Source organism: Pseudonaja textilis, chromosome 11 (genome assembly GCF_049901715.1).
Source record: "Pseudonaja textilis isolate UNSWEBS1 chromosome 11, rPseTex1.2, whole genome shotgun sequence".
Lineage (NCBI taxonomy): Eukaryota > Metazoa > Chordata > Lepidosauria > Squamata > Elapidae > Pseudonaja > Pseudonaja textilis.
Window position 1 is genome coordinate 22859567 of NC_142000.1, and position 16932 is coordinate 22876498.

General features: G+C 49.7%; 3 protein-coding genes across 9 annotated transcripts; 1 reads left to right on the forward strand and 2 right to left on the reverse strand.

The window, feature by feature from the left end:
- Positions 1-879: 879 nt before the first annotated feature.
- Positions 880-16414, reverse strand: IST1 (IST1 factor associated with ESCRT-III). Of its 4 annotated transcripts, none has more exons than XM_087940779.1 (10): positions 16302-16414; positions 5929-6033; positions 5555-5735; positions 5329-5416; positions 4947-5030; positions 4616-4726; positions 3113-3289; positions 2864-2956; positions 2175-2226; positions 880-1803 (listed from the first exon to the last, which is right to left on the reverse strand). In XM_087940779.1, the coding sequence occupies exons 2-10, from the start codon at positions 6014-6016 to the stop codon at positions 1604-1606; spliced, it is 1074 nt and encodes a 357-aa protein (XP_087796905.1). In that variant the 5' UTR covers positions 6017-6033; positions 16302-16414; the 3' UTR covers positions 880-1603. The 4 variants fall into 4 exon arrangements, with proteins under 4 accessions (XP_087796905.1, XP_087796902.1, XP_087796903.1 ...); XM_087940776.1 differs by lacking the exon at positions 16302-16414 and adding an exon at positions 6268-6908; XM_087940777.1 differs by lacking the exon at positions 16302-16414 and adding an exon at positions 6445-6888.
- On the forward strand, positions 6324-9535 carry ZNF821 (zinc finger protein 821). Of its 2 annotated transcripts, XM_087940775.1 has the most exons (7): positions 6324-6825; positions 6913-6976; positions 7173-7313; positions 7426-7568; positions 7962-8066; positions 8330-8496; positions 8726-9535. In XM_087940775.1, the coding sequence occupies exons 2-7, from the start codon at positions 6937-6939 to the stop codon at positions 9378-9380; spliced, it is 1251 nt and encodes a 416-aa protein (XP_087796901.1). In that variant the 5' UTR covers positions 6324-6825; positions 6913-6936; the 3' UTR covers positions 9381-9535. The 2 variants fall into 2 exon arrangements, with proteins under 2 accessions (XP_087796901.1, XP_026575589.2); XM_026719804.2 differs by lacking the exon at positions 6913-6976 and having other exon boundaries at positions 6403-6825.
- Positions 11309-16853, reverse strand: ATXN1L (ataxin 1 like). 3 transcript variants are annotated; one of them, XM_026719803.2, is made up of 2 exons: positions 16737-16853; positions 11309-16225 (listed from the first exon to the last, which is right to left on the reverse strand). In XM_026719803.2, exon 2 carries the CDS (start codon positions 16192-16194, stop codon positions 14227-14229), a length of 1968 nt encoding a protein of 655 aa, XP_026575588.1. In that variant the 5' UTR covers positions 16195-16225; positions 16737-16853; the 3' UTR covers positions 11309-14226. The 3 variants fall into 3 exon arrangements, with proteins under 3 accessions (XP_026575588.1, XP_026575587.1, XP_087796900.1); XM_026719802.2 differs by lacking the exon at positions 16737-16853 and adding an exon at positions 16302-16406; XM_087940774.1 differs by lacking the exon at positions 16737-16853 and adding an exon at positions 16321-16405.
- Positions 16854-16932: the final 79 nt, after the last annotated feature.

Consider the following 16932-nt stretch of genomic DNA (forward strand, 5'->3'; position numbering starts at 1 on the left):
CACACGGGCTACCTAACCGTTTCCATCCCGGCTGGCACCTTTTACTCTACCTTCTTTCTTCAGTTTTGGGTCGGTGATCCCTTGTTCAGTTAACAGTGAAGCTCAACCTCAACCAAAGCGACTATTTCAATTATGGGTTCAAAACTTGCCCGCAAGTCCAATACATCAACAGCTACTGCTGTCCAAGTCTCTTGCCTTTTCTTTTCCTGAATACTATGAAAACTCTGCTAAAGATGGGCAGGCTCTTGCCCTGCAGCCATTCTGAGACACTCAGAAGGAGTTCAAGCTATGGAAAAGTCTAGCTTTGTCAAAATATATACCTCTGTAAGCGCCCAACCCTCTTTGAGTTAAAACATCACACCCATCTACAGATTTGAGAAAGCATCATTAATATAAATAGAATAACTAGAAAAACTAAAAAACGAGTACCAAATATATGACAGATATTCTATTATTTCTTTCATTTTTTAGCCTCTCAGAAAATATTTATGCAGAAAGTTCAAAAATGGAACAATCCTCTGCAGAGATGAGTGAGTGCCAACTCTTGTCACCTGAGCTTGCTTTGTACCAATCTGGGGAATACTTTTCCCTACCCAAACAGCAGTGGGCACCATTAGCTTCATCTGATTCCACAATAACGTGGAGCAAGCAACCCCTGAAGGGCATCTTGGCCATTTCAGCATCCACTTCGGTCTCTAATCTCTTGCAGTCGTTTTCTTTCCTTAACTTACATACAAGTTATGACAGAATACAACAGGGCAACGATAGGGATCAACCATTTTCCTGTTTGTTCCAGAGGCTGAAAGGGACCACTGGGACACAGCATGGTCTCCCCCTCTGACAGTTCTCCTGCATCAGATTATACTCTCCAAGACAGACTCAGTGAAGATCACACTTTTATTCAGAACAGAGAAGGAATCAACCATCAAAACTGTCCCAGAAAAGCCATGTGAACATATTACATACAGAGGCATTACATGAGAAAGCACAGGTTTCCTCTGGGCATCATAGCAGCAGATGTCGCTATGTGGTGCTGCCATCTATGGCTTTGTCCTACAAGTCAAACATGGACTAGCTGGGGGCTTGCAGACCTAAATGTCAAATGAGGGTCCCATAACCAGCTTGCCTGACCCTGCTGAGGGAGTCTTTCCCAGTCTGTCTAAAATTGCTTTGCTCATGGCATGGACCGAACTCTCCTGCAGGACCCTCAGGGTAGACTTGGCTTTGGCCTCCTTTCCCAGAGAAAAGCCATAACTGCATCCAGCAAGCAGAGCCCTTAAGGCAGCCCTTCCCACAGTCAATGCCCAGAAGGCAAGCCAGGTGCCCCTGTCCCATCAGGTGGTCTAGACCCACCCTACTGCAGTTGCTGTGCTGTCTTCTAGCCAAAGGAAATGCTACTTACATCACCTCAACACCCCCCTCCAGAAGAGATTATCTAGGGCTACTGAGGCACAGGGGACAGTTTCTTGCTTCCCACCGAAAGGGGCTCCAAAGGACCCTCTGAGAAAGCACAATTTAGTGTAAGTAGAGCAAGAAGAAAGGCCAAGAGGAAGGCAAGGAAATGAGGAAAGAGCACCCATTACAGCAACAGGGTGTGTAGCTCTTAGGTTTTCTTCTTCAACTCCTCAAACCTCCGGGATAGATCATCAAAGTCAATCTCATCGGATGCAGATGTGCTGGTGCCAGCAGAAGCAGCAGGCAGTGTATCTGGCACAGATGGCAACTCTGGCAACACAAAGCGATCCGCTGAACGAGGCATGGGGACTGGTGGCTGCCCCTTGGCTTCTGGCATTACCCGGGGACCTGCAACAGAGGGTAAATGAAGAGACACTACAAGCCCTGGGCAGGCCCAAGCAATGCAGAAAAGGAGCTGCTGCTCCAAGGATTAATAGGGAGTAGTGGGAACAATGCCCACACAACAGAAGACTCATTTCTACATGCCAGCAGCCTGCCTGGTGTAGCAAGCTGTATTTTCTCTTGCATCCAAGGTTTTAACAAGAGTGCTGGTGCTTTTGAGGCCTCCCAGGGCTGTGTTGCATGGTGTGAGCTTCTACAGCTCTGGAGGAGTCAAATTGCTGCCACTTTACCCCAAGCCAAGTGCAGCAGCTCAGTGTGTCTTACCAGAGTGACAAGAAAGGCATCGGCTGGTGCTTCCTGACCTCCTCTGGACTTACCAGTCACAATATGCAAGGATGGCACTTCCTTGTCAGTATTCCCATCATTTACCTGAAACAGGCACAAGTGTATTAGGCAGAAGGTCCTGGCATGCAGCACACTTAAATACCTTTGTTTATTTGTACAGGCTGAGAGGTTTCAGAAGCATATTTTTCTTCACCTCAAGAATCAGAACTCAAAGCTCTGCTGCTGGGCAGGACAGAAAATCAAACAGGAGAGAGGTGCAGGGAACACAGCCTCTCTCTAGGAAAATATGCCATTATTGGAAGAGAGCAAAGCTTGAAAGGCAGGTAAATGTAGCAAATTAAAGGGGATGTTCTGAAAAGCAACTGTGGCACCCAAAACAAGCAGAAAAGGTATCTTACAACTAATGTTTGACCAGACCCTTAACCCCAAATCTCAGCAGTAGAAAGGAAGAAAGAGAAACAGCAGAGGACAATAGGAATATATACAACCGTCTGGTGTGACCTGTTCCACGTAGATACTGGGAAGATGGCTATGCAAAGGAAGAGGGGGCGGAAAAGAGCAATATGCCCTCCCAACTCAGATTCTAAATTTAGTTTCTGCCAAACTGCAGCCAGTCTGAAAGTTTGGTAGAACTTGTGGAACATGACTTTTTTGGGGTCAGCTGTGAAATGTGTTTTTCATGCCGTTTTAGAGGACTACATTTTTCTTGGGTGACACTTACAGATTCATAGGTTGGAGGAATTGCTGGAATCGGAGGAGGGTGAAGGCCAGTGAATGGTTGGTAGGTGCCCACAGGTAGCCCATTGAAGCTCTCCTGCAGGAATCAGAACATTTGTTAGCCAAAGCAAACGTAACTCATTGAGAGATTAAGTAAGCAGCAAGAAAAGTTGCTGCCAACCCACATGCCGGCAACAAGATAAAAGCAGAATTACTCGCCTGCAGAGCCCTGCATGAATCAAGATGTACTTACCGTTCCCTTCGTATGTGGGTAGGAGAAAGGAGGAACTGGAGATGGCATCGGCAAGACTCCTTCAGGACCAGGGAGAGGGGCCATGAAGCCACCGCTGCCACCACCACCACCTTTCTTGATGTCATCCACAAATCCTACATCGATCAGATCTGCTTCTACACCTGCAGGAGCCACAGCCTGAGAAATGAGATGACTCAATCTCACAACCAGGAAAGTTACTGCTTGCGTACAGTCACTTTTTCAGCTTGGTGGCTATACAAATGGATTAAATGAAAAGGAACACAACTCTGTAACAGTGTTCGCTTCTTTGGGGGTTTTTTGGACGTTTGTGTATCTTTGCTACTGAATGTTAAAGAGTTTCATGTATCCCAGTAATCCATAAAATGAATTTTAAATGAAGCAACACAGGTGTTTTATTTGTTTCATTCATTACCTAAGATCATCCAACATACTATCTGCAAAACAGTAGTTGTCAATGTGACTTAGTAATTGGTTGCCTTTTCCTTAGCTGCAGTTAGTGGGACGAAGCACTTCCTTAACCAGTGACCAGTTTCTCATATCACTATGTAATAATTATTTAATTTATTCCTTTATGGTGAATTGCTTCAGCACAATAATTATTGAGCTTTTCTAGCACGAACTGCCAGTTTTAATCCTGCTACGATGTTTCTACGTGGCTTTGACTTGGCCACACCAAAATATTAAATGCATTCCTTTTCGTTTGTCATCTTGTGGACTTGCTTCTATGGATCACTCTTGCCACGACTTAGAAAAAAGGTTCTTAGAATTCTAATTTGAATCAGAACTGATGCTTTCCTTGACGATGTAAATGATCCCAGTAGCAAACCATTGCTAAATCATGACATCTAATAAGTGATTAAGATAATCTTAAGGCATAAGATTTTTGTGGAAAGTTTGGATTCCACCAGATGTTTTGCCTCATCTGTCCACACAGTTTTGCCAGAATCTGGAGGTTATTGACTGGCATGCAGACCCCCAAAAACGGTTTGGTTGTGGCTTTTATGTTGCATTCTAGGGAGGAACTACTCTTACAAAAAATGTCTTCTCCAGTTCAAGGCTGGATCAGCAATAAAGTGCTGGAGTCCTCATAAAGTACTTCAGATATTGTTTGAAACCTTTTCCAGACTGAGGTCATTTTAAATAATCTCTTTTCAGCAGGACATGAATGTATATAGTGAAAATTTCATTGGGGTGGGGCCAGCACAGGTTTTGTGATTTCTTTAGGACAAGACTGCTCCAAAGCAGTCACGATTTTACTTATACAACTGGCTATATAGCCAGTGAACATCAAAGAAACCAGAATCAAATCTTAACACTATTTGTTCACTGAGACTCCATTTGTGAATTACTAATACTCAAATGAAGCTCCAAAAATGAAATGCAGGAAAACTGAATTTTTCACTCTTTTTCACATAACTGTGGCAGCCAAGAACAGACCATCCACATCACAAGAATTAGGGAGCCTCCTGCACTTCTACTTACCATGACCACTGAATCTGGTTCATAGGGCACATTATAGTTCTTGGCAATCTCAATCAAATACCTCTCCACCAGGATTTTAGGCGGCGCTTCTACATTCAGTTTGTGCATTAACTAGAAGGCAGGGAGGAGGAAAAACAATCTGTTACCTCCATAGCTAAGCAGGGCTAACAGTTTTTATCTGGAATCACCCAAAAAAGAAAAATACAAAATTCAAAGAAGATACTTAACACTTCTTTGTGTGGATCACCAACATTCTTATTCTGTAAAACTTGTTGAGATATACTTTATACAGCCACCTTACTATCAACAGCATGGCTCTTCCCATTCTCACCCTGTCATTGACTGTTCCAATCTGGTTGCTTCGGCATAGCTTGCCATATTCCTTGCTGTATTTGGCACACAGCTGATCAGCAACCTAGTACAGAAATAGCACAATTAAAAACTCAACAGCTATCCCTAAAGTCAAGCACAGAAACACTACGGCTCTTACCTGGTCAGAAGGCCTAAGCTTAGAGGCAGAGGAACCAATTTTAAATCTCAAGCAATTCAAGAAAATTCTCAAGGGATTTAGAAAGAGTCTTATTAAGTTCAAAGGATAGTGAAGAGAAGGCAAACTGTTTTGCCAATTAATGCCCCAAAACCTTCTTGAACCTTTTAGGCAATTGGGCAAAAACCCAGAGTCCACCTCCTCTCACATAGCTAGTATTACTCACAATTTTCAATTCAGCTACTTCTGACTGTAGCCGAGGAGCTGCCCAGATGAGGGTAGACACTGCTTCTGCCAGGCCAGGGTCCAGCTCCCTGCAGAAGCAACATAAAGTTATGCAACACATAGATCCCAAACAGTTTGTATCTCAAAAAGCAGCTCTTTGTGTGAAAAGGATGCCAGAACACTGCCTTTCCTCTCCCAGAAGTTCCTTTCTGCTACCAGGGCCTTACTTCATCGAATGAATGAGGCCAAAGCGAGCTAAAAGCAGGTCACAGTACAATTCCAAGATCTCCATGGCCTCCACCAAATAATCCTCCCGAATAATGTGCTCCACACGGATACGAGCCCGTTCATCTTTGCCAGCAGAAAGATAGTCAGCAATTTCCTTCCTGGCTTTCTGGGCCAACTCAGCTGTAAAACAGGGAAGAGGGAAGCCCTCCCTTAGTGCTCCGGCCCTGGAATTCCCCCGGGCGAGAGCCCCCTCAGCCCTTCCCCGCTTCGCCCTTTCCCTGGCTGGGACGGGCAAGGCGCGCCAGGCAACCCTCGGGAGGAGGGAGATAGTGGGACAGCGAAGGGGCCCTTCCCCCATTTAGCCTCCACTTACTTTTCTTCTTCTCCAACAACTTCAGGCGATTGATGACCAGACGGAGATTGACGCGCAAGCGCTCGGCCTTGAACCCGGAGCCCAACATCCTGGCCAGTCCCGCAACTGGAGGGCGAGGCAGAAACCGTCTGTCAGCCGCGCCCGAGACCTGCGCCGCCCCGCCGTTTCCGGGAAGGACCCAAAGAGGCTCCACCCGCCGCGAACTCCTCGGGGCCCTGGGCTGGCTCCCCTCCCCCCGGGACTCTCCAGGGGGAAGCGACCGGGACAGGCCCAGGAGGGGCTCCGCGGACGGCACGGGGTAGACGCCTCACCTCCAACAGGGCCGCAGCACGGAAGTACCCAGGCGGACGCCGGAAGCAGCCGAAGAAGCGGCGCCGAGCTCGGGTCCCGGGCGGAAGGCGCCTCCTGCAGGGGAACGGAAGCAGGAACGCGGGGTCTCTGCGTCACCGTCCTCAGTGCCCCGGCGGCTCCCTCGGCTCCCGGTGCGGGGTTCCGCCGGCGGGGACGCCTTCATACCTGCCCCGCCTGGGGCGCTGTGCTGGGCCGGCGCCCTCCAGTAGATGCTGCGGCGGGGGCGGCTGCTGGAGGCGCTCGAGCGCCGCCGGGGACAGGCAGCGACTCTCTGCGGCTCCCCGCTTCGCGCCGGCCCTCCCGTGTCCTGCCCGAGCGGCTGGCGGCGGCTGCGCTACCACCGGGCCAGAGCCGCGTCCCGCCGGCGGAGGCAGGATCCAGCGCGGCGCGCGCCCGACGGACGGCGGGTCCCCGTGCACGAGCCGGGCGCTCCCGCCGCCGCGCCGCCATCTTCTGCTGGCGCCCCGCTGGACGGCTCTTTGTCCGCCGCTGCTGCCACGCCGCGAGCCCAGCCCGGCGACGGAGGGCGGCGGCGGCGGCGGCCAGGTGAGGGCCGAGCCGCGGCGGGCTCCCGAGCGGGGCGGGCGGCGGCCCCTCGCGGCGCGGCGTGACGCGGGGCTCTTCTCTCCGCAGGGCGCGCCCCGCGGGGGGGAAGCCATGTCCCGCCGGAAACAGGCCACCCCCAATAAAGTGCGCTGTGAGTAACGGGCGGGGCTGCGGGGAGGGGCCCGGCCCAGCGCCCGCCTGCCGAGCCGGAGCAGCGCCCGTGGCCGTGGCAGCGCTGGCGGTCGGAGACGGCCGTGCAGCCCCTCCGCGTCCGCTTCCCGGGGGCCGCGGAGCCTCCGGCCTGGGAGGGCGGCCCGGGTGACGCGCCCTGCCGCTTTTGTTCGCAGGGGAGCAGGTCTTGGCCGGGCTGGAAGAGCACAAACGGCGGGCAGCCATGAGGAAGAGCCTCCCGGGGCTGCTAGGCGTCCAGCCTGCCGTCGTGGGGCAGGAGCTGCCCCCGCCCCCGCCCGGGAGAGCCTCCAGCAGCAGTGAGTTGCCTTCGCTGGCGGGGGGTGGGGGTGGGGGGGCGCAGGGTGGCCCGAATTGGGGGTTGCGCCTTGCCGGCCCGCCCTCCCTTCCGAGCCACTGCTTGCGTTGCAGGTGAGAGCGAGGAGGAGACCACCCAGGACGAGGCCTCTTCTTCGGCTTCTGAAGTGGACGGAACAAGCGGGGCTGAAGTGAAAAAGGAGCAGGGGTCCGCGGAGCAACCTGGGGAGGGCAACCCCGGGATCCAAGCCCAAGAGGCAAGTGCTCCTCCCCTACCCGGACTGGACAGCCAAGACTTTTGATGGGGCAGCTTTGCTGTTCCATCTTGTTGGTTCCATAGGCTGCATGGTTTGGTTTTGGGCTAGGCTGTGAAAACATGAGGTCTGCCTTAAACTATATTAGTCCAACTTGCTAGAGCTAGATGGGAACACCCTTCAAATGAGGTTGGGAAAAAGAACAGCCTGCCTTTCCAAGCTTGCTTGTGAGCGGATGCCGCTCAAGAATGTGCAGTTGATCACTACGGGACAGGACAGATTGTCTTTTTTTCCTGTTCTTAGAATGCTCTGACTTTCTTGTGCAGTTCCTTTGTCCAAACCAGCCGAAGAACCGCATGTCATGATTTTTTTTCATCAGTCTCCTCTCTCTTATAGATGGGATTCAGCACTAACTCAGATGCCTTGATGGGACTCTCCCGCTGTCCTCTTTGTCAACTAGAATGTGGCAGCAGGGAACAGCTTGTGACTCACGTGTACCAGGTATCTATCTGGAGGGGTGCCTGAAGCCGTTCTGCCAGCTGACTGCCCCGCCCTTGCTTCTCTCTAGCCTGAGCTTTTTCATCCTGGTTGGGAAAGATGTAGTGCTTGTGGGATGCCATTTCACCAGCCATCTTAGGGAATGCCTTGTGGGTGTCTCTCCTTCAGTCCAAGGAAGAGGGATTTCTTCCATGGCTTGGCTTCAGCCTGCCCTTGTAGGGACAGGGCAGTTGAGCCTTTACCTCACAGCCCGGCCTCGTTTGCAGCACACAGCGGCTGCAGTCAGTGCCAAGAGCTACCTGTGTCCTGTCTGCAGCCGAGCACTCAGCTCCCCAGGGTCGCTGGGTAGGCACCTCCTCATCCACTCTGAGGACCAGCTGTCCAACTGTGCAGTATGTGGGGCGCATTTCACCAGCCACGCCACTTTCAACAGGTGAGAAACTGCGGCAAAAAGAAGTCGGAAGTCTTATTTTGGTGGTTCTTGGCCACTGTGACCCAGGTTGCTATAGGATATCCTTGTGGAGCCTTGGTGGAAGGTGGAAAAGCAGCTTCACCCGAGAGATCTTTTGGCTTCCCTCAAAGTTTCATGATTCTTTCCCAGAGGACACGCAGCTGACTCAAGAGAGTTGTTCTTGCCTTCGCTGATTCTCTCTCTTTTGTAGTGAGAAAGTGCCGGAGGTGCTGTCTGGAGATTCCCTGCCTACTCCTCCCCAGGAGGGTTCTTCTAGCACCGAAGAGAAAGCTGCTACTCTCAGCCCTGCTGTGTATCCTGCTGGCCTCCTCCTTGTGTGCAACAGCTGTGTAGCTTACCGCAAACTTCTGGAAGCTCAAGCTCCAGGGGTGCGCAAGTGGGCTTTACGGCGGCAGAATGAACCTCTAGAAGCAAGGCTGCAACGTCTAGAACGAGAACGTACAGCCAAGAAAAGCCGTCGGGACAATGAAACACCAGAGGAGCGTGAAGTGAGGCGCATGCGGGACAGGGAGGCTAAGCGCCTGCAACGGATGCAGGAGACAGACGAGCAGCGAGCACGACGCCTGCAGAGGGATCGCGAAGCCATGCGCCTCAAACGTGCCAATGAAACACCTGAGAAGCGGCAGGCTCGCCTCATCCGAGAACGTGAAGCAAAGCGACTCAAGCGGCGGCTAGAAAAAATGGACATGATGCTGCGTGCTCAATTTGGCCAGGACCCCTCAGCAATGGCAGCACTGGCTGCTGAGATGAACTTCTTCCCACTCCCTGGGGGAGGCATGGAATTGGACAGCCAGTTGCTCAGCAAAATGTCCTTTGAGGAGCCAAGCCCCAGCACACTGCATTGAATCCTTCCCCTTGAGCTCTTTGGACTGGGTCTTTTTGCTGTGCCAGTGGACCTGGAATGTGGCCAGCAAATTGTTTCTGCTCTATGGGTGCTACAGGTCACAATGGAAATGGTGGGCTGCAGGGAGGAAAAAATAAATTGCCTGTATGTGTTGCATGCTTCTGGTCTTGTGTACTGGTTGCATTAGTCTGAGCAAGGAAGCTGATAGCTCTTGGGAGGCTCAAATCTACATCTTTTTTCCTCTTGGCTGCACATCATCAGTAGTCTTTGTAGTCTGCTCCATCTTTCACACCCATAGCATTACAGGAAAGAACACTACCTGTAGTTTTTTTTAATCCCACCTTGCAAAACAGAGGTGCCCAACTCAAGGCAATGTGCATACTTAATATTCCTGCCTATTTTCCACACAGCCCTGTGGGTTGGGCCAAGAGTGACTGGCCCAAAGTCATCCAACCTGCTTTTAATTTTGATACAGTAGACATCATGACATTGGAACATTTTTCCCCAAATTCATTGCTACCTGCAGCATATTTTTTATCCTGCTTCCTTCATTATTGAGTCAATTCTGAAAGGCACAAGTAATCCACAACACCTCAGAATCTTCACTGGCAGTTCTAAGGCTGGCCTCTATTCTTATTAAATTCTTATTTAATTGTAGCCAATTGACTTTGATTAGTAGTTTGCAGAAAATTTCCTTTTTCAGTTATTGGAGTAATATCAATGTAGCACAGGTGCTTGATGTTTCTTCCTCTAGTTTTAAAACTCATCTTCTAATCTGGTTCTAATCTATAGGTTGAATTAGGGAAGCCGGTGTCTCTCCACATTCTATCAGGAATGTGGCTTCCTGACTTGTGTGAATTTCATGGGAAGACTAAGAGGTTCTGGTATTCCCTTTTTCTTAAGCACACTCCACAGTTTAACATAGCCAAAGATGTCTCTATAATCAATGTACACCCCAATTTCTTTCTGCTATTGATCCATTATTCAGTATGGATTAGCAATGTCTCTTTTCTAATGCAAGCTTGAACACCTGACATTTCCCTCTCCATTCAGGGCTCTAATCGGTTAGATAATCCTAATTATTTTTTTAAGTGTGAAATTAAGAATACTGTGCAACAGTTTGCTCTACTAACTCTCCTCTCTTTGGTACTGGTGTGTAGAATAAACTCATCCAACCTGGTGTTCACTCTGGCATTCTCCAAATTTGCTGTAGTTCAATTAAAATATTTACTAATCCCTAGCAACTTAATCACTACTTTAGCACTAGAGGTTCTTGTAAATAGAGAACATCTTCTCAGATGGTAATTATCCTTACCAAATAGAATTTCCTTCCACTTTTTCTTGATAGTCTTTTGAATTATTACTGTTTGTCAACCATATCTTTAAGCAAACCAATTTGAGGTTGAAACTTTGAGGTAAGAGATCTTTTGGAAAATATTCTTTGTTTTTGCATGTCTGTTTCATCTTCAATATCTTCACAGATGTGATACGACTAATCTCTTCCAACGAATCTCTTAAATTCTTTCATGAGCTCTCTCAGGTTCAGATTCCCTTGCAATTTCCAGTCTATACTGACATTCATCTTACTTTATTATGTTGTTTCATCTTTGGCAGGTTTTTTTCACATTAATCCTTAACAACTTCGACTTTATTACACAGTTCCTCCAGCTTCTGGGCAGTAGGTCTTCAAAGGATGGATATATGAAAAGCAAGCATATATTCTCTTTAAAGTATGATCAGATAGTCATTCTATTGTCTAGCATGTTTTGGTTCACAAACTAAGACTTAAGCCTTTTGGTTTTTTCTTTTAAATCCTAAATGCTTTGACATTAGCTGCAGTCTAAAAAATCCAAACATGTCATGAACCAACTCTCTGACAGTCTTTTAAAACAAGTGAGTTTTGCTGGCTATAAGAAAAATCCCCAAATCCATCTTACAACAATGTCTTTATTAGGCCATCACACAAATATGCAATCTTTTAAGAACGTTGTTTAAAAACTCTGTTGTTTGGGGACAATCCTAAGTGCTGTCAGTCTTAACATATTACTTGCTAACAGAAAAATAAGCTCAGAACTGCCTAGGTTTTGATGAGCGGCTTCTGTCCATTTTGACCATATCAGCATCAGTCTTCCTTTTTCACATGAACACAGACTGTATAGTGAGAAGACAGCAATAACTAAATGTCTTTGGCACCCATGTCACATTTGAAGACCAGCTGTTATTACCAATATGGGGAAACAATGAAAATTTTTTGAAGGAGAGTTCTACATGATCTGTCCCTGTGCAGCACCCTGTTCTCCATTAATGCATCTACTGTGAATATTACTAACAGTCACGTTAAATTGTCAAAATGATGCTGAGATATAGTTGCTGTTCCAGTCCTTACCTTCTGGGTACAATTTGCTCCACAAGGTAAACAACAGAGATAGCAAAAGAAAAACTATTGGCATATAATTAGGTACATACATGTGTGTATATGAGTGCACGTGCATATATATGTGTATATGCCATTTATAGCCAAGTTAAATGGAACAAATTCGAAGAGCTTAACAATAAAAGTACAGCCTGCATTTATAGCAATATTAAATCATAAAACAGGAAAAAGGATCTCACCCCAAATACAAATATACAGTACATGTGGATTTATTTAAAACAGATACAAAAAAGCACAATAAAATAGATTTATCCTCCTTAGACTGTTATGTGGCATTATAGATCAGGGAGGAGAAAAGCAGTTGGGGGTTTGGCTAGTTCTAAGGCATTTGCCAGTATATCACTGGCTAGAGTAAAAATAATGATTGGTTGTAGGGCTGCAACATGTATAATTCTGGTAGCATCCAGTCCTCGCCAGCTAAGGTGCTACCTATGGAAAAGGTCCCAGGGAGGAAGAGGGACCCTCAGAGGAGTTTCTTTTGGGCCTGCCCTGGCTCCATCATGATTGGTAGCAAAAGGCTTCCCCTTTCACAAGCCCTTCAGGGAGCTCTCCTTTAAGGCTAAGGTGCCCTTAAAGAAAGGGGCAACTGAAGCAACTCCCACGAGGAAAGGGCATCTGACAAATGCCCTGTCAGAGATGAATTGTTCTTAGGGTTCAGGGCAACAGGACAGCCAGGGAGATGCCAATCCCACGGTATTGGTTATTAGGAATCCTTCCCTGCAATTGCTAGAATTGGGCACAATTTTCTGTAGTGTCACATGAGAGAAATAGCTTATTGCTCTAAGTAGCTGGCTCTCTCAGGTCTCTGTGGGCCTCACGGAGCAATGAGTAAAGAGACACCCTGCAACTTGTAACTGTCTTGTCAACTTGGAGACATGCCTCTGAAAATAGGAGGGCAAGCAGTCTGCCATGTAGATACAAACAAAACTTTGGACCCACATGGCCAAGCTGTCCAAAATTGAGGGGTTGTTTCAACAATTATGGACAACTGGCATTGCAACCTGGAGACAGCTACCCACTTTGAGAGAAAGGGTTAAACTTGTTTGCAGCCATGAAATTACTGCCCCTTTATCTGGCATCAGACAGAGGAGAACTCAGCACAGAGATTAGTCAGGAGGCACACGAAGGAAGTTCAGGGGACCCTGAGAGGAAGTTAAGAAAGGCAGATATCTTGGACAAAAGGTGGCTATGAATAGTGCAAAGTGCCAGGGTCTTTGGGACAACACAGGAAAGAACCCAGCAGAGAAAGCAAGGTCACCTTTCATCTAGAGTTTGGGATGGGCTGATGTAGAAACTCAGCACTCTGACCCAGCAGAATTGCCAAGCAGTGGAACTGAAACCATGCTGGGTCAGAGAACACCCATGAGAAATAAGCCAAGGTATCCATGTAGAATGATTAGAAGGGATGGTTGTAACAGCTGTTTTGGAGGGAGATTTTGTCATCATTACACCAAACTAGGCAACGTAGTAAACCTCTGCTTAGAGCTAAACGCACAGTAACAAGACAGCAAGGTGCTCAGCATGGCACCATGAAATGAGGCAATTCTGCATCATTTTCAGCGGAACAGACTTAAAACTGTTAGCCACTTGCCATTTTTTTACTTAACTGTTTGCTAACATACAAAAGTCTTATGATATCTACTTCCCCTTTTTAGTCTCTTTTGAAGCCAGCAGTTGATAAAGGGCACTTTCCTCAACCATAGCCTTTGTATGCCTGCAAAAGCAGCAGCTATACAGTTAAACCCTGTCTCAGCAATGGATGTTTGAGAAAGTACTGGCAGCCAAAGCAGAAGTGGAATGCAGCTTTCATGGAAGAACAGTATTACCTGGGCAGGGATGTTATAGCAGAATGGATGTAGAGCCAGCAAATTAAGAGCCAGCAATAAGCACAAATCCTTGTTCTGCTTCTACTTCCCCTCCTATTAAAAAAGGCCTTAGCTCTATGTGGCAACAGCGTTACAAAACTATACACTGGGTAGCAGATTTGCTGAATGGAGAGTCTTAGATGCTTCTTCTCAATACAGTAAGATGTACAAATATCTCCCTGAGGAGACACAGAGACTCCCAAACTGGACTACTGCAGTGCCCAGACCAATTAGTCAAAATACCTTGACCAAGACCTGAGCAGAAGACTGGACAATTCCCTTAGCCCCCACACTGACATTCTTTCTCTCTTGATAAAAGCACCTTGCTACCTATGAGCAAGTGTCCGATTAAAGTGCTTGCGTCTTAAGGGACCTGGTTATCCCTCTCTTCATCTTACCTTGCAGAAAGCAGGGGAAGATGGGAAGAAGTTCTGCCGGTAGAATGGTTTAGGCACACAGCTGGAAGAGGATCTGTACATCTCGTGGGTGTCAAGAGAAACTAGTGGCCAGACTATCCAGCATGGCACTGGTTCACCCACAAGCAGAACTCACTTCCCTGCATTTGAACGACCCTCTATGGACAACTTGACTTCCTGGGGGATAAATGAAGGGCGAAGCAGGGGTAAACGAGGCTCCTCCACTAATTTTTGAAAGCTGGGACCTGCCCAGCCATATACAGAAATGGGTTCCAGATAGGGGGATTCCTGGGATAAGCCTAACACTCCTACTCTTCTCTGTAATGGAGTCTTCTCCCTCACCTGAACTTGTGGCTCCCGAAGGATTAGTCCACTCTGCTCTGGCTTCTCTTCGATAGTGCCCTGCGAACTACTCTGTGGAACCAACTTCCCATTCAGGCTTTGTAAACTGATGGAAATGCAAACATCTCCCACCTGAAGCTTATGACAAGGGAGGGAGAAAAGCCGAGCAGTCCTCTCTGGGCTGCATGATGACCACCCTTGACCATACACAAAAAAAGGGTGCTCAGGCGGGACATCAATGGTCACTTTACTCTGCTGCTCTCCCACTACAAAATGTAGCATTACAAAGCCCTGCCAGGGGCTTTCCTGAATGTCCACCACTGTGCTGGAATCAATCTTGAGGCCGCCACTCACCTCTGCACTACGCACAAAGTCTTGGGTTTGAAGATCCTCGACTCGCTTGAGTTCTCCAGTAGCCAACTGAATAATAGCTCCTTTCATGAAGTGAGAGGGCAGCTGGCCCTGGGAGTGGGCAAAAGCTGCTTCCGGCTGCATCTCTTGGGGTGGTACATCAGGGCTCACTCTTTCCAGGCCCTCCTGAACTGTAGGCTGAAGGGGTCCTAAGACTAGTTTGCCATTGACCAGAGTCAACCTTTTGACAGCTTGCCTAGAGTAGAGATGCTTCTCGGGAGACTTTGCAGACAGTCTTTGCAAATGGCTCTTCTCAGCAGCAACTTGTACTGGGTTTCTCCCTGACTCCTCTTTCTGCTCTGCAGCATTACGATGAGACAGGTTAAGGGGGCTGAAGTTATCCTTCTGCTGAACAGGACAAACAGGATATTCTGAAAGAACTCCCACTACTCTCTGCACTTCTAGGTCTGGGGTACTTGGCTGAGATGGCATCGATACCTCCATTCTCAAGACTGGAGTACTTCCACTGTACTCTTCAACAGTCCTTGGCCACTGCCCTTCAGCATCGCTTTCCTTTGACCCCAAAGCAGACCTTTGTGGCCCATTCATTGTGAATCTTTTGGGATCAAGCTGCTTCTCCTGCAAAGATTGGTCTGAGTTCAGACCAATGGCAGCCTCAAATGTCGAGTAACCTGCTGGCACACGGGACATCTGGTAATAAATTGGAACCTGACCCTGCGAAACGTCCAGAAGGTGGCCTCCGATATGAGGCTGCAGAGGGCCTGAGGGTGAAACAGAGGCAGAAGTTTTGCCAAAAGTGTGGGTCACCTGTGAGGGACCCGAGTCATTGGTCAGGAGATTTGATGCATAGGGCACAAAGTGAGGGACGTGAGAGGTGGTGAGACCAGCTGAAGAAGACAGCAAGTGGCTGGGGAGGAAGCCATGAGGCACAGCGTAGGGCAGTGAATAATGTGACCCCACAAACTGCAAAGGGCTGGCAGGGAGCTGCGTGTAATGGACGGGCGGATAGGGGACTGCTGGATGCTGCCCTTGCTGCTGCAGCAGCTGCGAGGTCAGGCCATAAGCAGCAGGCAGCGGGCTCACGTTCACCACCGGGGCGAAGGTGGTCGGGGGTGCGGCCACCTTGTACAAGCCGTACTGGTCCACGGTCAAGCCGCCCAGAGTTTCGTTGGGATGGTCGCCCCCGCTGGGTTCGCTGTAACGCGAAGGCGCGCGGCCCGGTCTGCCCGCCGCCGCCTGTGACCGCTCTGACGAGGCCTCCCCCGCCACCGCATCGCGCTCGGCGGACCTGGCCGGCTCCTCGCCGTCGCCCCCGCTGGCGGACGCCGGCAGCTCTCGCTTCTTGGGCGGGAGGCGACCCTGGCCGCGTTCCTGGGCCGCCCGCATGGCGCTCGCTGGCGGAAGCGGGGGGGCTCACCTGCGGAGGCAAAGAAACCAGCACTTTAGAGGCTCGGAGGCCTGAAGGGCGGACGCCCGGCACCCCCTTGGCTCACCTGCCGCCTGGGCGCCCACCTGCCGCACTTCTGCCGCCGCCGCCGCCGCCGCGACCGGGCTCCATCCCGCTGCTGACCCGGCCCCGCCCTCCGCTCTCTCGGCGCGCCGGAAGTGCTTCGGATGTGATGCCAGCGAGGCGCGAGAGGGCGCGCTGAGATGACGTCACTCCCCAGCCGGCCGTCGCCGTAGCAACTCCACAGGAAGCAGCTGGGACGTGACGCCACCGCCGCGCGCTGGAATCTCACTCGCCGGGACCGCGATTTGCTTCGAGTAGCCGGCGAACTGCTCCCCACGGGATGGAGCCCGGTCAACCCGCCTCTCATGGCTTAGTTCCGCTCTTAAGCTGAACTCTGCCTAACAGTCTCGCGCCGTCTAAGGCCACTGCGAGCGCCCCCACCGTCCCACACTCCGGCGAAGGGCAGCTCCGGACAAACCTTCCGTGCCAGCGGTGGACACGCGCAGCCACCGCCGGCCTCGAATCTTGTCTGGACGTTTTCTCCTCCCCGCGCACCTTGCCTGGGACGGAGCGTTCGGGCCGGGGTTTTCCGCTCCTTGCCCAGCGCGCTGGAGGCTGCCGCTCGACGCCCAAACTTTTAACCGTAACGCCCTTGCCCCCCTCCTCCCCGAAGG

Excerpts from the sequence above, each read along its gene's own strand:
- IST1 (XM_087940776.1), bottom strand. The coding sequence starts at position 6,442 with ATGAAGGCGTCCCCGCCGGCGGAACCCCGCACCGGGAGCCGAGGGAGC. Across the intron at positions 5,736-5,928 it reads GTTGTTGGAGAAGAAGAAAA|CTGAGTTGGCCCAGAAAGCC; the intron begins GTAAGTGGAGGC and ends CCTGTTTTACAG. Across the intron at positions 4,727-4,946 it reads TTGGAACAGTCAATGACAGG|TTAATGCACAAACTGAATGT; the intron begins GTGAGAATGGGA and ends CCTGCCTTCTAG.
- ZNF821 (XM_026719804.2), top strand. The coding sequence starts at position 6,489 with ATGCTGCGGCGGGGGCGGCTGCTGGAGGCGCTCGAGCGCCGCCGGGGA. Across the intron at positions 7,314-7,425 it reads CGGGAGAGCCTCCAGCAGCA|GTGAGAGCGAGGAGGAGACC; the intron begins GTGAGTTGCCTT and ends CTTGCGTTGCAG. Across the intron at positions 7,569-7,961 it reads CCGGGATCCAAGCCCAAGAG|ATGGGATTCAGCACTAACTC; the intron begins GCAAGTGCTCCT and ends TCTCTCTTATAG.
- ATXN1L (XM_026719803.2), bottom strand. The coding sequence starts at position 16,194 with ATGCGGGCGGCCCAGGAACGCGGCCAGGGTCGCCTCCCGCCCAAGAAG.